Here is a 22,919-nt window from a genome sequence, read left to right as displayed (position 1 = left end):
ACTCAATACAAAGGCTTCAGAAAGGGTGCGATTTCAATAAATACATTCCACCCAATGTTCTATCATGAGTGTCGAGGAACAGCACTGCATAATTTAGGTGCACATATTGAAAAGCTCGGTCATCACGACCGCCTAATGTCCACGGAACTGAGGAGCTTTAAAAATTAAGAGCACTATTTCAAAATGAACTTGGAAATGTATTGTGTCAGTGCAGAAACGTTCAGCAGTGTGAGGACGACTGTGTTGGAGTGGTTTGATCTGAAGCAGGGGTCTCACACTCATTTTCCCTGGGGGGCATCAACATCAACAACAGAGTTCCCCTCAAAGAGCCGGTCGTAACCGGAAGACTGTATAGATGTAACAACTCCATAATGTATTAATATATGTTTCTGCATTTAATTATTATTTATTTAAGTTACAAATATTGGACATTGCTCTGTGTAATAAAAAAACTGGTTCAGAAACTCACATTCCAGAATATTATACAACAAACACAGTTATCTCTGCTGACAGATCTTTCATTATCATGAAATGCACTGTTGTGGTTGGCCACAAAAAAAGACTTGTGGTGGGCCGCGTTCTGCCCGCAGGCCTTGTGTTTGACACGTGATTCAAAGCATTTAAAGAGGACGGTACAACAGAACTGCACGGTGTAACAGTAGGACACAGACTGTGCCAACCATCTCACTTTGTTTTATTGGTTTGTACTGTCTGAAAACACCAGCGTATGGAACAGACATGACCTGCGTGTGCTGTTAGATTTCCTGGAGCCTAGTGATGCAGGAAGGAAATAAGAGTGGATTTACCGCAGGTTGACAAAGGAAAGAAAAAGTGAAAAGTGAACTCCTCCTTCCACTGGGATTTTACACAGAACACTTTGAAAAGCATCCAGCAGAACATTTGGTGTGTTCTGTACTTTTTCAACAACTTTGGAAAAGTTTGTCCTCCCTGCTGTGCCGCGCGTCTGTGCCCGTCTGTCTGTCTGTCTGTCTGTCCCTGCATGTGAAGCTGCCTTTGCTGTCAGAGAGGATGAAGCAGACTGTGGAGAAATTCACTGCAGTCGTCTCTCTGTTTCTGAGCGAAACCAATCCTCAGCCTCCACACAGACAGAGAAGAAGAAGAAGATCTAAACCTTTACCATGACTCGTGAAATAACGACTCTGTGTGTTCATGCCAGGTTAAAGAGATCAGAGCGCATTCTAAGGCAGTGAAAAAGTACTCACCACTGTCACACTCAGGTAAGTGGAAACACCACAGACACACACACGTAGTACAGGAGATAACGCAACACCCAGCAGCAGAGGAGGGTTCTGCTGTCATTATGCACCGGCATGGAAAATGTCTTGTCTTAAACGTTGTTCCCAGGAGCAACATTAAATGAAGCGACGTTGGTGAACATGAGTACCAGGTGGTGACGAGAGAGAGATAGAGCAGGGTTTTGTTGTGAGGTTTTTATGGTGACCGTAGTTTACCCTCTGTCTGTTACTTTGGAAATCGTGCCCTTTTTCTGTAGTTCCCAAACCTAACTGCAGCACCCTCCATTTATAGAACCATTTATTGACACCCTCCTCACCTGCCTTTACACCCCTTGCCCCCCCTCCCCCCCCATGTCGATACATTCACAGCTACTGCTTTAATCTTTATTTAAAACACTGTAATTCCTACAAGGCTGCTATTCTCCCTGAACAAAGGAAATAAAATTACAAATCAGTGCTTTTCCCTATTTGGGACAAATAAAAAAAAACATTAACCTAGAAATTAATTTGCTTTGCTGTGTAACATGCTGTTGTTCCTCTGGGAGTAGTGGCTGCAGCTCATTAGGCAGTTACTTCTGGACTGTTTTGGGTTCAATTCTAAACTTAGGTAGATGGCAATAACTGAAGTGTAAAGCACTTGGTACCCAGTAAAAGAAAAGGGCTACAGTGGACCATTTACCCTTCTAATTTATGTCCTCTAATTTGGGAACCATGGACCTAAGTTATCATAGTACTGACTATTACGTCTGATGTCCATTTACCTGCAGATTTATAAAACAGTTCCAGCGCCAGACGTCCAGTACAGATAAGGGCTTGAAACATGTGAATCTTGTACAACAACAAAACCAATCTTCTTACCCAAAGAACTGTTAGAGAAACGTGATTTTTAGAAGATGTAACATTTAAGACAACATTCTAAACTCAATATTAAATGACATTGTTGTGAGTAGGTATTTTGATCCAGTCAGTCAGACTGACAAAGGAAGTGATGATATTTTTACCTGGTAAACAAACCATATTAGAGCTGCAAAAGGCCACACACAAAGAGAAAAAAAGAAGGTCCACCAGCCAAGTAAAAAAAAACAAACAAACAAGAAGATCCTTCTGTCACAGGAACATGTTTCAGAAATAGAAATCTTTGACATGGAGTTAATGAACACCATCGGCGAGCCTTCCAAACCTCTGCTCACCCTTTCCCACCTACAGTACACATGAATCATCCGGTGTGTGGTAGTGACAGTTGAGTGCTAAAGATAGAGCCTACATTCAGGCGCTGCAGGAGAATTTCACTTTATATTTACAAGAAAACTCGCACATGCTCCTGTAAATAAATGCTTCTTGTCTCTGAAAGATTGACAAATAACAGTGACACCATTTATGCTGCAGTTGGCGTTTAATGCCAAGGTCACACTACACGGTTATTTCTTCCGTGATGATGGTCACTGTCTCAGATTAAACGATGACAGAACCATGAACATGTGCCGTGACATGACTGACAGATATGGAAGAGTACATCATGAAACCCAATGTCATGAAAGACCACAAACCATCTGAGAACATAGCTGCAGAGGCATGAGGTTAGTTAAAGCTACATCACCATAACAACTACAAACAAACAAAAACAGACAAAGATGTTCTGGGTTGATGTGCAATAATTCATGCATTACGTTTGATAAAGCCAGAAAAGAAAGAAAGAAGAAACAGACTTTTTTTCTTTCTTTCTTCAAATTAGGGTTATTTTTGACCAAATCTACCCACTCAGTCTGGCAGTTTCATAGAAACCCCAGTACTTCTACTTTTCGGCATCTAAAAATCAGATTTGTTTTATTGACAGGAAATCCTGAGCTTTTTTTCTGCTCTTTTTAAACAAAAACAGTCATGTGAGAGACCCAAGCCTTTTCTTTCAAATATGACTTACAACATGTCCTCTGGACTTGTCTTGACAACGTTGTTATGTCCTCATAGTCTTATAAAGACGCACACACACACAGCAAACACAGCAAACACAGCCTTCGGGCATGTTTTGTGCAACAGATTCTCAGGAATCTGATAAACTCGTACACTACAAGCTCCGTCAAGCCCACCTGAACGATCAACAACCAAACAGCAAAAAGAGGGAGGTAGAATGAGGCAGATTGGGAGGGCGGGGGGAAGGAGGGGGAGGCAACGTCAGCTGTCTAGATGTGTTGAAAGGCCAGCACTGCCAAGAATAACTGTGGCACCACTCAGGTCTGAAACCAAAAAGATAGAAGGCAAACTGCCCCATTAACAGCCCCTGTCCACTGATGTCTGGTTCTATGGTATAGTCAAAGGGGCAAGGGGATGCAATGCCCCATCAAATACCCCCCCCCCCTCTCAATACAAAGATTCTCCAGTAGCAGAGTTTCCCCTTTATAATCTTGTCTAATGCCACTGAACTAAACATAGGTCCAATTCTGACTCTGGCAACGTTAAGTTCTTGTGACTCCAGTGTCCACCGCGTTTCCTTGGTTTTATCACTCCTTTTCCCCCAAACATAAAACATAGTAGTTTTCAGTTTTAAGGTGAGAAAATAACATCATCACCAAGCAAAGACGCTGTTGCTTGGCATAATTAAAATCTTGCCTTCAGGGCGAGTTTACATCAGCAAACACTTTCCAGCTCAGGCTTGAAAATGTCCAAGTGTAACGCGCCATATTTCTCTTTTTGGAGGGAGCTGATTTTGATCACTTCAATCTCGTGATCTCCACAGACAGAAAGACAGACAGATAGAATCAAAGTGTTGTATTACTAATATGTTGAAACTCATTCAAAATGCAATCACTAGCCTTGAAAATAAAGACATTCTTAAAAAGAATTATGTGGTGAAAAAAGGTGGGCAGCCCAAATTTTAGTTTGCCAGCCAATCTGAACAATAGTAGTAAATTCACGTCTGATTTTTTCAACACCACTACTACTCTGTCTGTTCTTTAGTAAAAATACTACTGACCAGCCATGTTTACTGCAATACATTGATACATACATAGATATAATGTGAGAACCGAACTAATAATTTGGTTTAAATCAAATAATTGAAGCTTGAGTTATTTACCTATCAGGTATTTTCTATAGTATGTTTTCCACGGGTTGTGTAAATGTGGGCTATCCAGATTTTGGTTTAGCTCCCGATCTGAACAGCCTAGATCTGGTGCTGTTTCACAAACACGGTTTGACTCATTCAGTTCCTCTATAAAATGCTACATATTTATAACTAACCATGTTTCACTGGCATTTAAATGACTGACAGTAGCCACTGTGAAAGTTGAAGTGTCGATCCCTGAAGTGCTGCGTGATGCAGAACTGGGTGTGTGCTAGGTTTTTTAAAGCACGGGCTGTCACTTAGAAAATAAATAAATAATAAGTCAAAGGAAGACGACATTTTTTTAACGTAAACACCGGAGTCCGAACACTTACCGGGACAGACATGTTGGCTGGTGTTGTCACTCTGGTCGGTGTCTCCTGTTGTTAACGCTCTCCCGGTGGTCCTCACCTCTGTCACTGACGCTGCTACAGTACTTTCCCAACAAACAGACCCTGGTCCTTCACTCGAGCCTCACTCCTCGATACTGCATACTTTACGTACAAAACAAAAACGCGGAGACGAACACGAAAACACGCAAATGTTTGGTAGAGTTTTGCAGGTATTATGTCTGCGGAGAAAAAACACGGCGGCGGCGGCGGCTTCACGGACGCCTGATGACCAGCCGACCAGACGGTCTCTTCTCCGTCCGTCTCTCCGCTCTCTCTGTCGGAGACTATTATGTTTCTTCAACCTCCTGAAATTTACGGAAAACGGAGCAGAAGTGTTCGGAGGGGTGAAGTGTCTTCCTCCTGTCTGCCTTGCGTTGACAGGTTGGTTTTGGAGGAAGAGAGAGGAGAAACTGCACCGCCTGGAGCCGCTGCCTGCTGCCGTCCTTCCACAGGGACGAGCCCGTCCAGCTTAAAGGGACCGCCTCACAGCAGGGATGCACCGACACAAAAAACCCACATTACGACCTTTAAACGTCCGCCTCCTCTTTCAATATTCTACTAAGACATTTCTTAAAGTTACGCCGTGTTATTTATTTAAAAAAACAAAACACAAAAACAAAAAACAAATTGGCTTAAATGATAGTTACGTCGTAACGGGATATTACAGCCGTTTGTGGCTAACGAACAGCTAAAATTGCGAGATTAAAAGTCGTTAATTTATGAAAAAAGTAAATCGTTGTGAACGTATCAAAAATCGTCAATTTAGAGAAGAATAGAGTCGTAAAGTTACCGGAAGTCATACATTTATACAAATAAAGTCGTACCTTTATGTGACGTATGAACTAAACCTGCGTCAAAACTAACGTTTTTTACTTAGTTCCTTTAGCTTATATTAATTTGTTGAACATATAAAATTCAAAATAGCTTTTGTCTGAGTAACGAACTCTTCATGTTTGGTAGTTGTTTTAACTCCAGTCTACTCATTTGTTTTGTCAAGAAAACCAGAATGTTAACTTGACTTAATTACATTTTGAGTGACCTGTTTCTTTCTTTATGTTCTGCAAACCTGTTAAATAGAAACCTTTGTTCAATTAACATTTCAGCTGAAGTAATTTTACTTAACAGTCTCAGACGTAGTGACCTTCGACCTCTTGTCAAGTCACCTTCAGATTTAGACAACTAGCTTCACTGTGGATGTTTGGATATTTAACCCAATTTAAAAAAACCTAAATAATGGATGACACAGTTGTATGAGACCCTGGTTTCACTGCAACAGAGCATGTGTGCTGTACATGGGATTTACAAATGGTTAAAGTATTACATGTCCATACATTTTTAATGCACTGGATCCATGTAAAAAGATTAGCCTCTGGCTATGGTGTAAATAATACATGGCCTGGGGAAGACAGGAGGCAGCGCACGTCAGTTTGTTGACGGTCGTGTTTGCCATTATTTCAGCCCACTTTAATCCCATCCACCTCTGACAGAATGTTACTGACATTTCCTATCATCTTCCCAGGTGAAATGTGGGAAGTCATTACAGTTAATTGCCGCCACTGATACATTTATATCGGATGATAACTACTGGTTAACACTCTGTCCTGTCAGAAATAACCATGAAATTCACATTGCAAGATGTCATCAACATCCTCCTGTCCTTCTTTCTGTCCTTCATGTGCCCGTTAATGTGAACGTGTGACTACACTTGCAATTTTCTCCAAGACCAACCATTTAACAATTAAACAGTGTACCTGTAACACATTTACTTTAATATTTATTGCGTACACAATCTTTCAATAATTCATACACTCCAAATCAGTAGATGGCAGTAATGCATGAAGTTTGTCAGCCTCAAAGACGATGCACAGATGTGACAAAGAGCATACGGTGGTTGTGCAATAATTGTGCAACTTGAGTGTTTTCTTATCGCTGCAGTAATTCAAACCATGCAGTATTACCTCAATGAGATACATGTTTGATGTGGTCAAAGACAGCAGAGCTACCATTAGACTGTGTAGCTGCGTAATTGTACTGTAATCTTACTGCTAATCTGCAGATATCCTAGAGTAATAGAAATGCAGATTAATATTGATGAAAAGTAAAGATTTTGTTTTTTATGCTAATCTGCAGATATCCTAGAGTAATAAAAATATTGATTTTTTAAGTTCAGGTATATGACTGTTCATTAATTTTAATCTTAAATATTAAATAAAATTTTAAAAGGTTATTTATCACATAATTTAATTATCAATTCTCTCCTCCTTCCTTGTTGCACTCAAAAATGTATGACTTATTACCATCAAACACCAGTTCAAGTTGACGCTCCTAACAAAACGTATGGATGCACCGAGTATCGACTGCAGAGAGACGACGCTCCTAACAAAACGTATGGATGCACTGTATCGACTGCAGAGACACAGAACAAACCCAAACCACATTTAAAGAAAGAATATGTTTATTGGGTGTATATATTTACATGAATGAAAAGAACTGTTCAAAGACACCGAACCATTGACAGTATATAAAAAACCCTCCAATATTCTCCTCCTTGTCTCTCTCTGCATCTGTAATATTATCTATTCTCCCCAATGTTCTGCCTGTTTGTTTACAAAACACGGCCTCATGTACAGGACAGAGTCCGCTGTCACTGTGATACGATCTTTCCAGGACTCAGATCTGTTCTGATTCCTGAGCACTAAAGTGTGCAGTGACAGTTGAGGAAGTGCTCAGAATGTAGAGTGAGTAAAAAAAAAAACAACCTTTCTCTGAAAATGTGTCAAATTAAAATCTTTTCACTTCTTAATTTGGTAACACCAGAGTGGCTTGTCAGTGTTCTCTACTCTTTTATTGCTGCAACATGATTTCCCAATTACAACAGTATCTTGAGAGTTTTTAAACAAACCTCAAAGATCGACCTTACGATATGAAAATGTGCTGTGTTCTGCTGACGTTCCCAAAGGCAGTGGACTGGTGTCACTTCAGCATATGGAGCTCTACAGAACTGTGAATGGCCAGGTTTTCCATTGTTGCTGTGTTCCCCTGGAACAGGCAACAGGCAACCTACATGTGCGGAGCATTTACCCCAGTAACCTACAACGTCTGTCAATGAAGCCAAACAACACTGCATGAGAAGAGCAGCACCGGGGCAATGATCATCACTTGAGGAAATAAAGACAACCAGGCCAAACAGGAAGGAACAAATGATCGTAATTATCACGTGAAATGACCAGCGACCTCAAAAACAAACATCATCATCATTAAAATCTTGACTTAAAAATGAGTTAAAAAATGAATTATTAAGTAAATGATCAAAGCTAATGTCCTTAGACCTGGACTTTAACCAAAACTAAGAATGGGTGAGAAAACACACGTGTTCATCAACACATGTAGAGCTCAGCTCACTGTGAATGCAGCCATTTAGTTTAAATCTAAATATTATAGGACTGGGTTTTAGGACCACATATTTAACATCAACTGCAAACCAAGAGACATGATTGATTACTATAATTATTGAGAATTAAACACATACACAGCTAAAACAGACTCATTAGCATAATAGCATGTTGCTATACACTTGCAATGACAATTTGGCTAATCTACTGAACAAGAACTGTGTAACCAAGTAAGTTTAGATGTTGAATAGCTGGATTCTTATTGCCTGTTTTGCTCAGGGCATGCATGAGATTGTCCTCAGAAACTCCAGCTACGTCCCACAATCCACAAACACAAAGGGTTTGGTCAACAGAACACATTATGTTGAACATAGATACGAGTATGAACGCTTGTTTGTCTTTGTATGTGGACCTGAGATGTTGAACTATCCAGGGTGTACCCCCTGCCCCTCCCCCCCACCTTCCCCGCGACCTGATAACTGTGTGGATGGGCTTCAACGCCCACTTCACATACCTGAAAAGGATTAAGCGGTTGAGGATGAATGGATTACTGTATTCGCAGCTCGCATTAGCGTTTGATCCGACTGTGTGTCGACATCCAACGTCGTAATTACGGCGTAATAACGGTGTTCGCAGACCCCTAACGACAGAACTAGACAATGAAATGTGACCATTGTTGCCTTGGTTGAGAAAATAGATGGAAAGGCAGAGCACCCAACACCCACCCATCCATTACACAAACACTTCCTAATAATATCCTGGTCCTGAAATAGACTCATTCCACAGCAGCAGCCTGAGCTGCCTGTACTGAGGCCACGGCAGCGAGAACAGAAGACACAGGCAGACCAACATCTGTTCGTGTGTGTGTGTGTGATTGTGTGTGAGTGTGTGTGTATGTGTAGGCTGTACTGTCAAATACTGTCATGGTTTCATGTTGCTCAGTCTCACTGCCTTTTCCAACTCAAACTGCCGGTGATCGACTCGATCCAGGAAGTTCTTCCGTTCCACATACCTGCACACAGCAGCAGCAGCGAGAAGAACTTTAGATCTTCTTTATCATCACACTCACAGGCACGCTTAAAATACAAGGGGAGGATGGAGACTGCAGAAGGAACATGTCCATCACATCTCTGGGAGTCCCCCCTCCTTCTTCCCCCACCGCTGCAAAGGAAGTCGTTTTTCTACCTTTCCTGTGGTGTGTGTGTGTGTCCCTGCTCAGTCTAAGTGTTTTTTAATAAGCCCCCTCTGCTGCTGCCCCTGTTGGTCATGTGCAGTATGTAATCATTGCCTGTGTGACAGCGTACATACTTTTGTTACCTCTCTGGGACATTTACACAGCGTCTAAACACAGGTCTTAGTCAGGACCAACGGTCCGCAGAGGGATGGAATCCAGGTTTTTATTGAGCCCATGTTTTATTTTTGGCTCTGGTTAATGCCAGGGTTAAAGTTCTGAAACTGAGGGTTTATGGTGCAAACTGTGGGCTAATGTTCTTGTAGATTACCCTCCAAGTGGTGGATAGTGGCTAAAGTGGTTGCCTTAAAGCAGTACTTCCCAAATAGTGGGGAAATGTGTACCACTGCTGTAAGGCATGAATGATAACACGCCTCCAGTCACTAGGTGGCAGAAACCCATACAGTGGTTTGTACTGTACAGATAAAGAAAGACAGTGGTTTGTACTGTACAGATAAAAAAAAAATCTAAAAACATGCAGATTTAAAAACATATTAAAAAAATTATCCCACAGTGGGGAAATTCCCAGTGCAAGTCTTTGCACCCACACAGGCTGCCACAGGAGGCACTATTAAGTATGTGGCTCCTCTGGGACTCGAACCCAGGACCTTCTGGTTGTGATGCAGATGTGTAAGGCAGGTTTGATAATCACTACACTATGGTTCCACAGATTGGAAGTCAGATTCATTTGACTCTAAAATGAATGTAAGGACACACAAATCCGACTTGTTCTGTCCGATTACCGACCCAGATACCTGGGCCGACCACACTGGCTGATGCTGACCTGATTGGTAAATGGATAAACTCTACAACACTATGTATCAATCTCTACCCAACTATCGGCTCCTTGTAACAAATATAAATATATAAATATATCAGTGACCGGCCACGTGTCTCTCACCCTTCTCGTCCTCTGTTGTGAATGGCCAGCTCCTCGGTGATGCCCTCCTCCGATTTGAACGCGTCCCAGTCCATCTTGGACTTCTCCAGCGTGCTCATCTTCTGCTTCTTCCCACCAATGCGACCCAGGAGGTTGGACATTCCTGCCGGACGCTTAGCACTGAGAACGAGAACCCTCAGATTAGGGTGGGACACTGCACACTGGACAGAAGTGGGGGACAGAATAATGCAATTATTTCCGTGTCTCCTCCTCTTTCTTTCTTCCTTCTCCCTCCTTCTCTCCACTGAGGAAGATCTGTAAACAGAATCACTTTGAAAACCACCAGAACACTTGTTTTCCTAACGTTCTGTTTTTTGTTTTTTTTGTTAACTCTATCTAATGTAGGGAAGGAGCAGAAGTCGGTGCATTTATTTATAAACCATAACAAAACCACACTCAGCTGTCAGCTGATGGGGACATGATTTGTGGCTGACCGCTGACGTTTTGTGAGGTCATTTTTCTCTTCATTCACTCAACACAGCTGCCCTTTCCATTTACTGCACTGACTTGATTTAACGAGGCAAGGTTTAAATGTCACAACAGGAAAAAAGGTGTCTTTAACGCCGTGCTGCCATTTGCTTCACATTTGTTTAGAATCAGTGAGCGATCAGTTTAAAATAACATCTCCAGACTGACGCTCCTCCACCTCCTCCGTTTACAGCCCGCTGCAGCTTTAATAGAGAAATGCATTTGTATTGCTGACTTCACAAAAAAATTTGATGTGTTTTTCAATTATACAATTTATGTTGTTTGGGTTTATAGTTATAGCCCATTACTACGTTTTTATTCTGGAATCACCATCGGCCTCGCAAATCAATGACTGCATCATGAGGTGGAGCGTGCAGTGTACACCAGTTAGTGAAAAGTGTCGGCGTGGGGAGAGTTTCCCTTTAAGACGACGATATAAATCACACCGTAAAGGCATAATCACGTCCCGCCGAAGACCACGGCCGACCGAGCTTTTCATTTTACTGCAGCGAGGCTGGAGGCAGATATCGTGGATTACCGTGGGCCATTTCAACACCACTCATTTTGGTGTTCCACAATTGCACACGGCCATGAGAACCTCACATTAATGCACTTGAATTGCAGCGTGTTGATGTCGGGAGGTTTTGCTCATCCACTCTAACTCGGCCCCGGGGCAAAAAATTCCAAACTATGTTTAGAGCATGTTGCTGCTGCTTCAGACCGGAGCAGCGTGTGATCCTGCCCAGACCTGTCACCTTCACTCTGTCTTCTATTTGTCCACGTTTGTTCCAATTACACAATTTCAGCTATTTGTCCACGTTTGTTCCAATTACAATTCGTTTGCACAATTTCAAAGTGGCTGCTGTTGAGCTTCGTTAATCCACAGTTTAGGGAATTATGGCTGTAAACTGAAATTATGAATATCAGTTTACAGCCTTTATTCATTAAACCAGGGACCAACCTGGTGACCCCATTTTGACATCACATATTTGTGGCTACACTCAAAGATACTTCTGTGCATGAAAGTGAAAGAATACAGTTGTTTAAGATTGTGTATGTTGTTTTTAATCATCATTTTCAAAAGAATAATTATTAGCTGAAAAAATATTTTTATCGTTTTTTTTTTAAAACCCATTTGTGACCCCAAGTGTGGTTGTGACCCCAAGGTTGAATAACACTGCACTGGTCTTAATTATTGGTTTGATCGTGACTAGTGATGACATCATTTGACTGGGTTTCTTCAGCTGCTCTTTGGCATCACTTACAGTTAATTGTGAGGCAAAACTCAAAGACCTTCATTATTCAGTTAAACTGGCAGGAAAATTATATACAAGTTAAATGCAAAAGGCATGAAAATGCAAAAATATCACTGTGGGAAAATGTTGATGTTAAATAAAACATTTTTAAAAATCGCTGGTAAGAATGAATAATATATATATATATATATATGTATATAAAAAGTTACATAAATATATATATATATATATATAAAAAGTTACATAACAGTTGCACTATCACTGCAATAAGTACACAATAACTTTAGCTCTAACTCTCTCTCTGTGTGTGTGTGTGTGTGTGTGTGATGAGGGAGTGGTGATGATGGTTCTTTCCTGTTGTGTTCAGTATCCCTCAACTCCTGCACCAACACACATTAAGACTCACATTTAGTCTCTCTCACTCACACACACACAGAGAAGGATGAGGCTTGAGATAAATAGGAAATAACTTCTGGATGCACTTGACTTCCTGTCTGTTGGCAGCTGAATTCCTGTTTCCTGCCTGAGGTTTTGGAGGGAAGATGTGCACGCCCAGCATGGTTTATTGCCAACAGAAGTTAATAAAAATGTGTCAGGACAAAGAGCCACACACAGTACATACAGCGTGAGGCAAAGACACTGAGTTTGATCTGGTTGGATTTATGTTACAGTAGACCTGAAGACCAGGACTCGACTGTCGATACCACGGCACTTGATACTAAGTCCTAACTTAAACTTCACTTATTGCCAAAAATGCCTGAGTTCGCTGCAAAAACTACAAGACACCAACCTCTCTGTTTGTATACTCAGTTTAAGATACCAGAGCCAAAATCCATTTGGGACAAAGGAATGAAGCGAGCCATCTACTGGCTGTAAAATCTAAAAAAAAAAGAAGCTCCAAAGCATGAAAAATTAAACAACCAATCTAAAACAAAAAAAATAAACAAAATTAAACAACCAATCTAAAACAAAAAACCCCAACTATTTTCCATTCACATATATCAGTCTGACCTTGTCTTTAATCTCTATCCCAAAGTCAATGTTTGTTGTGAATTTGTTAGTGTACCTTGGGCCAGGACAAGGCGTCTGGCTGGTTGACGACGTCTCCACTTCATCGTCTTTCTCCTGCTCATCTTTGTTTTGACTTTTAAAAAAAGTCTTAGCTTCTTTGGAGTCTGCGGAAACTTCTTGCTGCACCCTGACAGGAGGAGAATTAGATAAATGAGTGATTTCGTACTAATTTTGACCAGTGAAGAAGATTGAGAAAACACGTGTTATATATATTATACAGTACAGCCTCCAGGGGGCAGGCTAAGAGCCACACATTTTTCAGCTGCATCTTTGAGTAACATCAGTGCTGCACTAGCTTTAAAATTAAAATGCATCCATCATGAGAATCTTCTTGTTATATATGCAAATTATATGCAGCAATATTTACATGAAAATGCACAGTTCGGTGTAAGGGGATTTGTAAAAAAACAAAAACAAACATTGAATTTTGTGTGATGTCAAGTTGCAGTTTAAATACTATACATGCACAGTTCGGTGTAAGGGGATTTGTAAAAAAACAAAAACAAACATTGAATTTTGTGTGATGTCATGTTGCAGTTTAAATACTATATATCATGTCACTCATTAATTAATTAATAAACTTGATTTAAAGACGTGTTTTGACGTCATTTTCAGCTTTAACTAATACATTTATTTATTTTTAAATTCTGTGCCGAATTTGAATGCTTCTTTGCGAGGCTTGGCAAACTTAATAAGAGCTACTACTGCGCCATCTAGTGGAACGGTTGCAAGTTGCAAATTGCAACCAGGTTTACCAGCCTAATGTGTGGGGTGGGGTTGAGGTGTTAAATGTACATGTTTTCTTCTGTCGCCAACATTAATTTAAATTCTTTTTTCAATGATCCGAAGTGTTTTTATGTCGTCTTGAGAGGAATTTTTTGAGAAAATGAATGGTAAATACAAGATAGCTTTGTTTTTTTTTTAAGTGCATCAGTGCAAGTGATCAAAAAAAATGACAAAACAGATAAAGGTATTTATATTTTACTCCAGCAATTCTCTGTCTTGGAAGCTCCCTGGATGCATTGAATATGGTTACTAGTGTCAGCAATAAACTTCAATATTTGTTTTATTGAATGCAGTGTGGTTTTGGTTTTTACATTTATTTTTCACCCAGGATGAACAATAAAGATTGTGGCATTCTAAATCACAATTCCATTCTAGTGTAACAACACAGACGAGGATCAAGACGTTGTCCACAGGGTGGCACTAAGAGACCGTTTCTACAATTTCTTCTCAGTATACATTTATTACATCTGCAGTAGGCAACACTTTTTATCATCTCTATATTATTGTGTGTGTGTCCAAATAAATACTAAATATCATTTTAAAATATTCGTTTTACCTTGATGTTGACAACTGATTTGTTTTTGTTTGTTTTTTGTTATAGGCAGGAAAAAGTTTTGAGACCTACCGAATCTCTTCTCCAGCAAAGTCAAAAACCTTGGTGATGGTGACTTTGGCGGGTTCTGATGTTTTTGTTACAGCTGTTATTACATTGGTGTCCTCCTGTGAGGTGAAAAAAATTAAAAAGGTTAAAGAGAGAAAAATGGCAACTGTTGAAAACACAGCTAGATTTCACGGCCATGGCTCAACGTACAGGCTACATTTAGACCTAATAGAACTATTTAAGGTTTTTCAGCCAACATGAGTCATGTGGGGGGATTATGATAATAATCTAATCTAATTAAATTTGTATTTTAAGAGTGAATAATTGCTTTGTAAACAAATAAACAAGCCCTCTGCTCTGGCAGAACAGCTCCTACACTCTGGTACTGTAGAGCAAGGCAAAGTCAGTGACCCTGCCCACGGTCTTTGACCTGGAGTTTCTTTTTAATGTGGCAAACAGGGAAGAAATTCTTTGACCTGGAGTTTCTTTTTAATGTTTTGATATATGTGGCAAACAGGGAAGAAATGCGTGTCTTTCACCTTCTGCGCTGAACTTGACGGTGAAGCAGGAGTCGATTCTTTAGGTCTTGATCCCACGTCAGACAGAAAACTCGCCCACAGATCATCAGCCTTTTTCTTTGCTTTTGTTTCTTTTTCCCCTGTGCCAGTGGCTTTGGTCAGGTCCTCCTGTGGCTCCTCTATCTGTTCCGATCCTCCTACATCTTTCTCCTCCTCCTTCTGTAGCTTTAGTACTCCTTTCTTCCTCTTCCTGGAAATATTTTTTCCAGAAACAGCAGTGAATCGATGTGCAATTTAAAAAGTATAATATACCTTTTCTATAATTATTTATATTGAAAACTCAACAGGTTTGTTAAACAAGAGTCATCCACACCTATTACTGACATTTAAGTCCAAATTTACATTTTTTTTATTAAACTGTGATGCAGATACACAATTCTTAACTGATCCATATCATAAAGTTCTGCAAACCTGTTTCTCACACATTTACCTCACACTGATGTCTTTCTTCTTGTTCTTCTTTGTCCTGACGTCATCAGGACGTGGTTCATCTCCATCATCGTTCAGAGGGTCTTCCTTTACACACTCATTAATGTCATCTTCACTGAGGTTGTCATCTGAGGCAACAACAAGATGTAAATAAAGAAGTCATACATACATACATTCATATACATATATATGAAATCAACCATACATACATACATACATATATATGAAATCAACCGTTAGGAGTGTACGACATCCTTGCTTTAAAGAGTGAAATGTCTCAATTTTTTAAATAAATAAAACAAAATGTAATATGTCATTTTATTGAGCAGCCAAACGCGTTTCAAGCCGGCATTCATGCCGTCTAGTGGTTGTATTTTCTTCCTAACCGTCTTCCCATTGCCCTTTAGACATGTGTACAAATAGCAAAACTGCTTTGATTCTCCAATGACAACAGACTAAAATGCATGTACTATACACATCAGCTAGTTAACCACGTGTTCACGAGTGTTTTTGGACACTCCTTGGTGTAAAGATTATTCATTCGGTGACAAACGGGTCGTTTTTTATGCTCAACTGACAATTATTCGACGTCCATTCATACTCCGTGCGTGATAACATCCGTTTACTCCAACAACACACCGAGATATTTTGTGGCAACGTGTTCACAAACATAACCTTTTTTAGCCCTCACCTGAGGGTACGTAGTCTGCGTCATCGTTGGACTCATACCCGTCAGAGTCGTAGTCAGAATAATTCATCATTTTGAAATAAAACAGTTCCCTACTAACAATACCGTAAATACAACACTAGCAGAGTGTGTGCACCGACGATATGCTTCCGGCTTGGTGTCTTTTCTCCCTGTACAACGTTCCCTCCCCTTTCTAACGCTGTAACCGTACGGTTGTTTATTCACAAAGACCTTGTCTGAAGCCAAATAAATAAAATAACACCGTGATTACATTTTAATTTGTTTCGTAAGGTTAACGTTTTATTAATTATTATTATTATTGAGAGATTGTTGAGATGACGGCGAGCTCGAAAGCCCAAATAGAGTTTTCGAGAACTTTCTTCTTCTAAGGCAAAAACAGCCACCGGGATTACTTAGACAGCGCACCACCTTAAGGATCGGGGTGGGAGCAAAGTAAGACTTTTTTGTACCTCGTTTTCTGCCACGGTAGTTCCAATAAGATTCGTGTATTATTTCACTATGAAAGAAAAAGCTATGTTATTTATTTATTCGCGGAAAAAATAAATAAAAGGGTCAACCGCGTACCCTGCTGCCAAGACCGCAGACGTTGGGGTTGGCTATTAATAGCACAAATTGACCACCAGAGTACGCTGTTTGAACGAATTAGCTAAAAACAAAAAAAAATATTTATTCTACTCAATTGTTTCCATGCAAATAAATTCTCTCGGCTGTACTCACGTTTAAAATACTCAACATATAAGCACAAAGGTTTAAAAAAGATGAATAAAGAGGTATAAAAGTCTGACTGACAGACTGTGAACCACCAAACGTTAGTGACAAAGACAGAACTGAGCATTAATGGGAGAAATTAAAGAAGGAATTCAACATTATTAACCAAAAATGGCTGCCATAATGGTTGAAAAAAGAGCATCGATGACAGACACTGTAAATAACTTAGCATTTTATTTCAATTAATGCAGAGGCAACAGTACACAAGCAGAAAGTACAAAGCTAGTATTTCAATATATATATATTATATATATACATATATACATATATACATATATATGTATATATGTATATATATATACATATACATATATATATATATATATATATATAAACCCCTGAAGAATACATTTAAAAAACCTTTACACATACATAAGAGAACGTGTGTGCGTGTGTGTGTGTGTGTGTATGTGTGAGCTCTGGCTATGAGTCACTAAAAAAAATGGTTGTTTTTTTACAACATGTTAAATCACTGGTCGTGACGCATGTTGACTGACCCTGAACAAAGCATGACAAAACTAGTGGAAAACAGGAGCAGCACATGCAGCATGTGCTGTAAATACTCCTGAAGGACGTCCATCAAATATCAGAGCTGTTCCAGTGACACTGAAGACTCCGGCTTCCAAAACCCTTCGTCCTATGAAAATCTTTTCCTCGTGTTAGTTTAAAGTAGGAGCAGTAAGAGTATATGAGACGATGGAGACCATTAGAACCTAGAGTTTTTCCTCACAAAGAGAGACGCGCTCATTATTCCTTCTCCCTCTAAATAACACATAATTGCCATGTCACGATGTAATGTGTTTAGACGGCAGTCAGCGTGGCTCTATCTGAAGATGACCCAAATGACGAGTGATTAAGTGTAATTTGCACATATTATTATTAGCGGGGGCGGGGGTGGAGGGGTGACGGCGTGGTGCTAATCATGTGCCTGGGTGCCGTGGAGACGGCGGCCCAGGAGTCCTGGATTCGGAGATCGAAGGTACAAATCCAATAAAGAGACTGGATGTTTAGTTTCCCATGACCGTAATGCAGTGAAGTGAACAAACTCTGAACAGTCTCCTGGTCTCTGCCTGGTGACATTTGGCATGTTATATCAAGGAGAAGTAAAAAAGAAAAAGAAAATAAAAAACACAACGAACACACGTCTCTCCAGTGTCTCCAACGCTGCAACTAAAATACCTGTTATTTTCAACAATATTTATTTTTACAGAACTTTTTGACTCATTTCTTTTGGGTTAGATTCTGAGCATCTTCCGTTTGACTGGTGTTAATATGCCTTTCCCAATCGCAGATTCTTGCGTTCCACCCGTCACCACAGTAACCGTCCTCACTTGGCCTGACGTTCATCTGAAACAGCATTTCAATGTGGAATTTACTCTGTTTTTTCCCCTCATTTCCCTCTCTTTGTGCTTCTATCAGATTCTTGCGATGGATTTGCTGTGGATCCTGGGATGATCCTGAGCTCTTTAAATGCTAATGATGTGGTCCACGTTTCACTAAGCCTCGCTCTACACCAGCAGGGAGGCTGGGGGCACATTTTTATTAAAAATTGCAGTTGGTAATATGCTCTCTTGTGTCAGGACAGCGTAATCCCATGGACACGCACAGCCAGAGTTATAGTTTTTAGAATTAGATTCAGGAGCGTCGGGAGACCTTCTCCAGCCGCCACAGGTGCTGCATTTCTGATGCAAGGTTTACAAATAGAGGCTCAGCTTGGATTGAAGATGAGAGAAGGTTATTCTGGTTGAAGAGTAGAAATAAAGATATTCATAAATCTCATTGTCCACGTCCTATTTCAGGCATGTCCAGAGTCTGGTCAGTTGTGGCACCTGTGTGGGATTTTTGTGGCAACTTTTTTTTCTTTCCAGTTTTTTTTCCCTTTCTGAGGAGGGCGTTATCAGGAAATTCAAAGCAAGGTTTTATGCATTTTTATGTATCTTTGAGCTAAATTTGATCAACTTCATTTACAGAATAAATCATTTTTATTTTGGTTAATTCTTAGAAAAATTAGCACATCGTTGTTTTTAGACTAATTTGAATCATTTTACTATTTGTTTTTACTTAAATCTAGCTCCCCATGACTGAGATTTTAAAAGAGTAATAATTCAATAATTTTGATGAATGAAGACTTTTTCACATCATGGTTCATTTTCTTTGGAACATGACTGAAACAAGCAGACCAAGCAGACAAAACCCACATTTTAGCCACAAAGGAAAAGCTAAAGAGACTATGGAGCCTGAAACTGAGGCTGAGAAATTAAAAATAATCTCGTTAAATCTCACTCTGATGCCCTACCCTGGTAATCTGGTGTCACTTCTGTAGATCTACAGCAAAGACTTCAAATGACAAACATCAACTTCCTGTTAGAAAAGTCGAACTAAAGAAGGAAAAACAACTATTCCTTATGTGAATTTAAAACTATTTATAATCGTAAGAACTAAAGATTTAAAAAGACGTTTCATTTATGAGGTGAGCTTCATCAATTCTGAGTGTTTTTTTATTATGGTGCAAAAGGTAGTCAAACTCAGTCACTACTTTAGTATGTGCTATAATGTATCTTAAATACGACGGAACAATCCAGCCAGCTAACCCCTGTTCTTTTGTGTTCTTTGTGCCTGTTCTTTCATGTCTTTCACTGCGTCCACCTCTTCCTGGACGTGTTAGTGATGCAGTAATGGCTCAGTAGTTACATCCTGTTCTCCCTCTTCTCAGCATGACCACTGTGCCAGTCCACAGAACCATTACGCTTCTTCAACACCAGAACAGCACAGAGTCAAGTTCGGGCCCTGCCTGGAATCCTGGCTGCTGTCAAAATGAGGGATTCAGGGAAAAAACCCAAGTCGGAGTAAAAACGTTGGTTATTATAAAATTTGTGTTTTTGTGAGTTTTACATTTTCTTCAATTGAATATGCACTACATTTTGTAAATTAAAATCCCATTTAGTAGAAAATGGATAACGGAGCAGGGCACAGTCGCAGAACTCACATTTTTTCATCTGCATTTTTCGCTGGAAGTGATTTTTTTGGTCGTTTTCCTCTAAACTGAAGCCTTACTTACTGAACTGAATCCACAGTCCGCAGTCTGAAGACATGTTTTCAACATTCATTAAAACCACGCTGTTTGACATGAAGCTACAGGAGGACGTAACCTACAGACAAACAACTGTATTTTTTTTTTTTTCATCAGCCCGACTTTAGACCTTACATACAAATGACGGCTGGGAGTCACAAAGGTGAATCTGTGCGTGTCGCACTTCACATCATTCTGAGATACGGCAGCGTAAGCCAAATGTCAGGGGAGCGAACGCAGCTGAAGCTCGACATCACTTTAAAACAATTCATCTTAACAATTTAAATGTTCTAATGTTAAGTCAAGCACCGGCTGAACCTCTTCACTCCGTGAGTCACAGTTTAGAGGAGCTGCTTGATGAGAGGTTCCTGATGAAACATCTCAATGAGGAGCTGCATCCACTACAGTAACATTCATTCATGTCACAGATTTATTTATTTTTCTTCTTCTCTGATATACTTGACTTCATCTTCAGGCTGATGTGATATTGTTTAAAGCAGTGGATTTTTTTTTAACAGGCCAGATATTAAGTTAAAATCGGTTGAAATGTTTTTTTTCATGCTCCGTACCTCGTCTTCCTGCTCTGGTTTGCCTCAGTCGCGCCTCAGTCTTGTCAATATCAACCACAGTAGAGGTTTTGAATTGAATTAGAGTGACGGATGAGGGGTTTTACACTCTGTAAACTATTGACCTGCCTGTCTTTAAACCAGGTTTGGAATTATCCAGAGTGAGAAATTAACTTGTAAAAACAGGAAGACTCGGCCTCGGCCCAGACGTGGGCAGCGTACCACTATGTAAAATATACATAGAGTACAGAACTGTCCTCAGAACTGTCCTCAGAACTGTCCTCAGAACTGTCCTCAGAACTGTCCTCAGAAATACATTGTGCAGTAGTGGAGGAAATCCATGTGTTAATAAACTAAAATATAGCAACAATGAAGTCAGAAAAGGAGGAGTACAAAATAAATAAAAAGAAATCCATGACTTGTGTTAGCAAAAATATATATATATATATATATATATATCCATCCATCCATCCATCCATATTTCTATGTGTTTTTATCAAAATCCACCTTGAACTGACCCAAGTTCCACAACTTGCCAATAACATTAGGACTACAAGAGTCAAATTTGGCCAAAAAAATATAGAAATAAAGTTAATCTTTATATGTAAAAAAAAAGTTTAAAAATAATCCAAAAAGGGAGGTAGCTCTAAGTAAAATGCCAGTAATGGGTCCTAAAATGATTAAAATGATTAAAATGCTACATAATCATATTTTTCACAGTGAACAGACAGAATATTTGTCCTTTTGTTGAGACGTTAAAACATTTGAACCAAGTCAAACCATTGCCCTCAGTTCTTTGTGCCTGTCGTGACTAACTCCCTCTCCCTCTTCTCTCTCCTCCACCCTCTCATCTCAGTCACCTCAGTGTCTCGGTGTTTCACCACTAACCTATTTAACACCACACTCTCCTGTGTGTGTGTGTGTGTGTGTCCTGTCTGCCTCTGTCTCTGCTCCATCACCATCAGAGGCCCTGACAGTGTGATAATGTCCTCCATCATGTCTGACACCAGTGACCGTCGTAACAGCCTGGACCCACACTCTCCTGGGGCTGCTGTTACTGCTGTTACTGCTGCTGCTGCTGCTGCTGCTCAGTGCCAGGAAACCCCCCTCTACTGCTCAGAGTGTGTGATGTGTGCCGTTATTACAGGGCGAAGGTGGACGGATGAGAGAGTAAACATGAGACACATGGAGACAGGGCAGAGGTGAGGGTCACCAGAGGTGATCTGCTCATCTGTTTGAACTATTGTCTGTCTGAGAAAGAGCTTTGTTTTCAGCAGCACAAGGGAAATGACAGATATATGCAACATCTCACCGAGGGTTTCCTGTTATAAAGGTGCAGCAGCAGCAGCAGCAGCAGTAACAGCAGCAGCAGCAGCAGCAGCAACAGCAGCAGTAACAGCAGCAGCAGCAGCAGTAACAGCAGAAGTAACAGCAGCAGCAGCAGCAGCAGCAGCAGCAGGAAAGCCACAACATCCAGATCAGAGGAAACTTTTGCTTTGATGAAGTAGAAGCATCTGTTTGTAAAAAGTAACACTTTATTATTCACACTAAGAATGTTGGGAAGTAGCTTTTCTCGCTGGCACGTAATGAAATGTACAAATAAACAAGCAAACAAACAAATAAATAAAATAAATAAATAATGCATGAGAGACCCTGTGCTGCGTGACTGGGTGCAGCGGTGCTGGGATCTGGCAGGATTTACGGTGCAATTTAGCCTCATTTACAGTGCAGGATAATATGGCGCGGATATGTTTTATTTGTTTGTTGCAGAGTTTGAGCCTCAGGAACGAAATTAATGAAGGTAATTTTAATAGATTACGAGCATCAATGCCAGATTAGCTCCCAGTGTGGTGAGCGGTAAACAAGGGCGTGTTTTTACAGTGGCCCCATCTTCTTCTTCTGTTTAACATGAAAAATGATTTATAATATTCATGCTTTAGTTCCCGGTGCGCGCTGAGGCTGTAATCAAGTTAAACTGAAATTTTTATGTTGTAGTTCTCAGCGTGTGTTAAATCAGAGCAAATTAAAATCCACTGAGAAATCTCCTCCTGGGTTATTCACAAGGAATTGAATCAAACAGCAGTAAGGAGGGATGTGAACCCATGTCTTTGACCTGACACCAGATGAATCCATCCTGTAGGGGGCCTTATTTGCTTTTCAATGATTTATATTAAGTTTTCAGCCATTATATCACCTATGGAATAAACATAAATCTGAATGGAAATAAACAGGTTTTAAAATGGAATAAACATACATCTGAATGGAAATAAACAGGTTTTCATGATTGAACCGTTCACAGACCAGGTGAT

The 22,919-nt window shown here is 40.1% G+C and overlaps 2 protein-coding genes across 2 annotated transcripts in view; both read right to left on the bottom strand.

Moving 5' to 3' along the window:
• bcar1 (BCAR1 scaffold protein, Cas family member) overlaps positions 1 to 5,246 on the bottom strand; it is a 66,433-nt gene extending 61,187 nt beyond the window's left edge. Inside the window, exon 1 of the mRNA XM_008311549.3 lies at positions 4,689 to 5,246. Within this exon, the coding sequence (XP_008309771.1) occupies positions 4,689 to 4,700 (12 nt within the window). The 5' untranslated portion in view covers positions 4,701 to 5,246. The remainder of the gene's footprint in view (positions 1 to 4,688) is intronic.
• Positions 5,247 to 7,176: 1,930 nt separating this feature from the next.
• On the bottom strand, positions 7,177 to 16,489 carry cfdp1 (craniofacial development protein 1). Its single transcript, XM_008311545.3, has 7 exons — positions 16,189 to 16,489; positions 15,499 to 15,625; positions 15,030 to 15,258; positions 14,515 to 14,609; positions 13,099 to 13,230; positions 10,270 to 10,428; positions 7,177 to 9,149 (listed from the first exon to the last, which is right to left on the bottom strand). The coding sequence occupies exons 1-7, from the start codon at positions 16,256 to 16,258 to the stop codon at positions 9,059 to 9,061; spliced, it is 903 nt and encodes a 300-aa protein (XP_008309767.1). The 5' UTR covers positions 16,259 to 16,489; the 3' UTR covers positions 7,177 to 9,058.
• Between the last annotated feature and the right edge of the window lie 6,430 nt (positions 16,490 to 22,919).

This window comes from Cynoglossus semilaevis, chromosome 6 (assembly GCF_000523025.1).
Source record: "Cynoglossus semilaevis isolate Cse_v1.0 chromosome 6, Cse_v1.0, whole genome shotgun sequence".
NCBI lineage: Eukaryota > Metazoa > Chordata > Actinopteri > Pleuronectiformes > Cynoglossidae > Cynoglossus > Cynoglossus semilaevis.
Note: the sequence above shows the minus strand (reverse complement) of the source record. Positions and strands in the feature narration are given on the sequence as shown.

Excerpts from the sequence above, each read along its gene's own strand:
- cfdp1 (XM_008311545.3), bottom strand. The coding sequence starts at position 16,258 with ATGATGAATTATTCTGACTACGACTCTGACGGGTATGAGTCCAACGAT. Across the intron at positions 15,259-15,498 it reads AAGAAAGACATCAGTGTGAG|GAAGAGGAAGAAAGGAGTAC; the intron begins GTAAATGTGTGA and ends AAATATTTCCAG. Across the intron at positions 10,429-13,098 it reads ACGCCTTGTCCTGGCCCAAG|TGCTAAGCGTCCGGCAGGAA; the intron begins GTACACTAACAA and ends TCTCGTTCTCAG.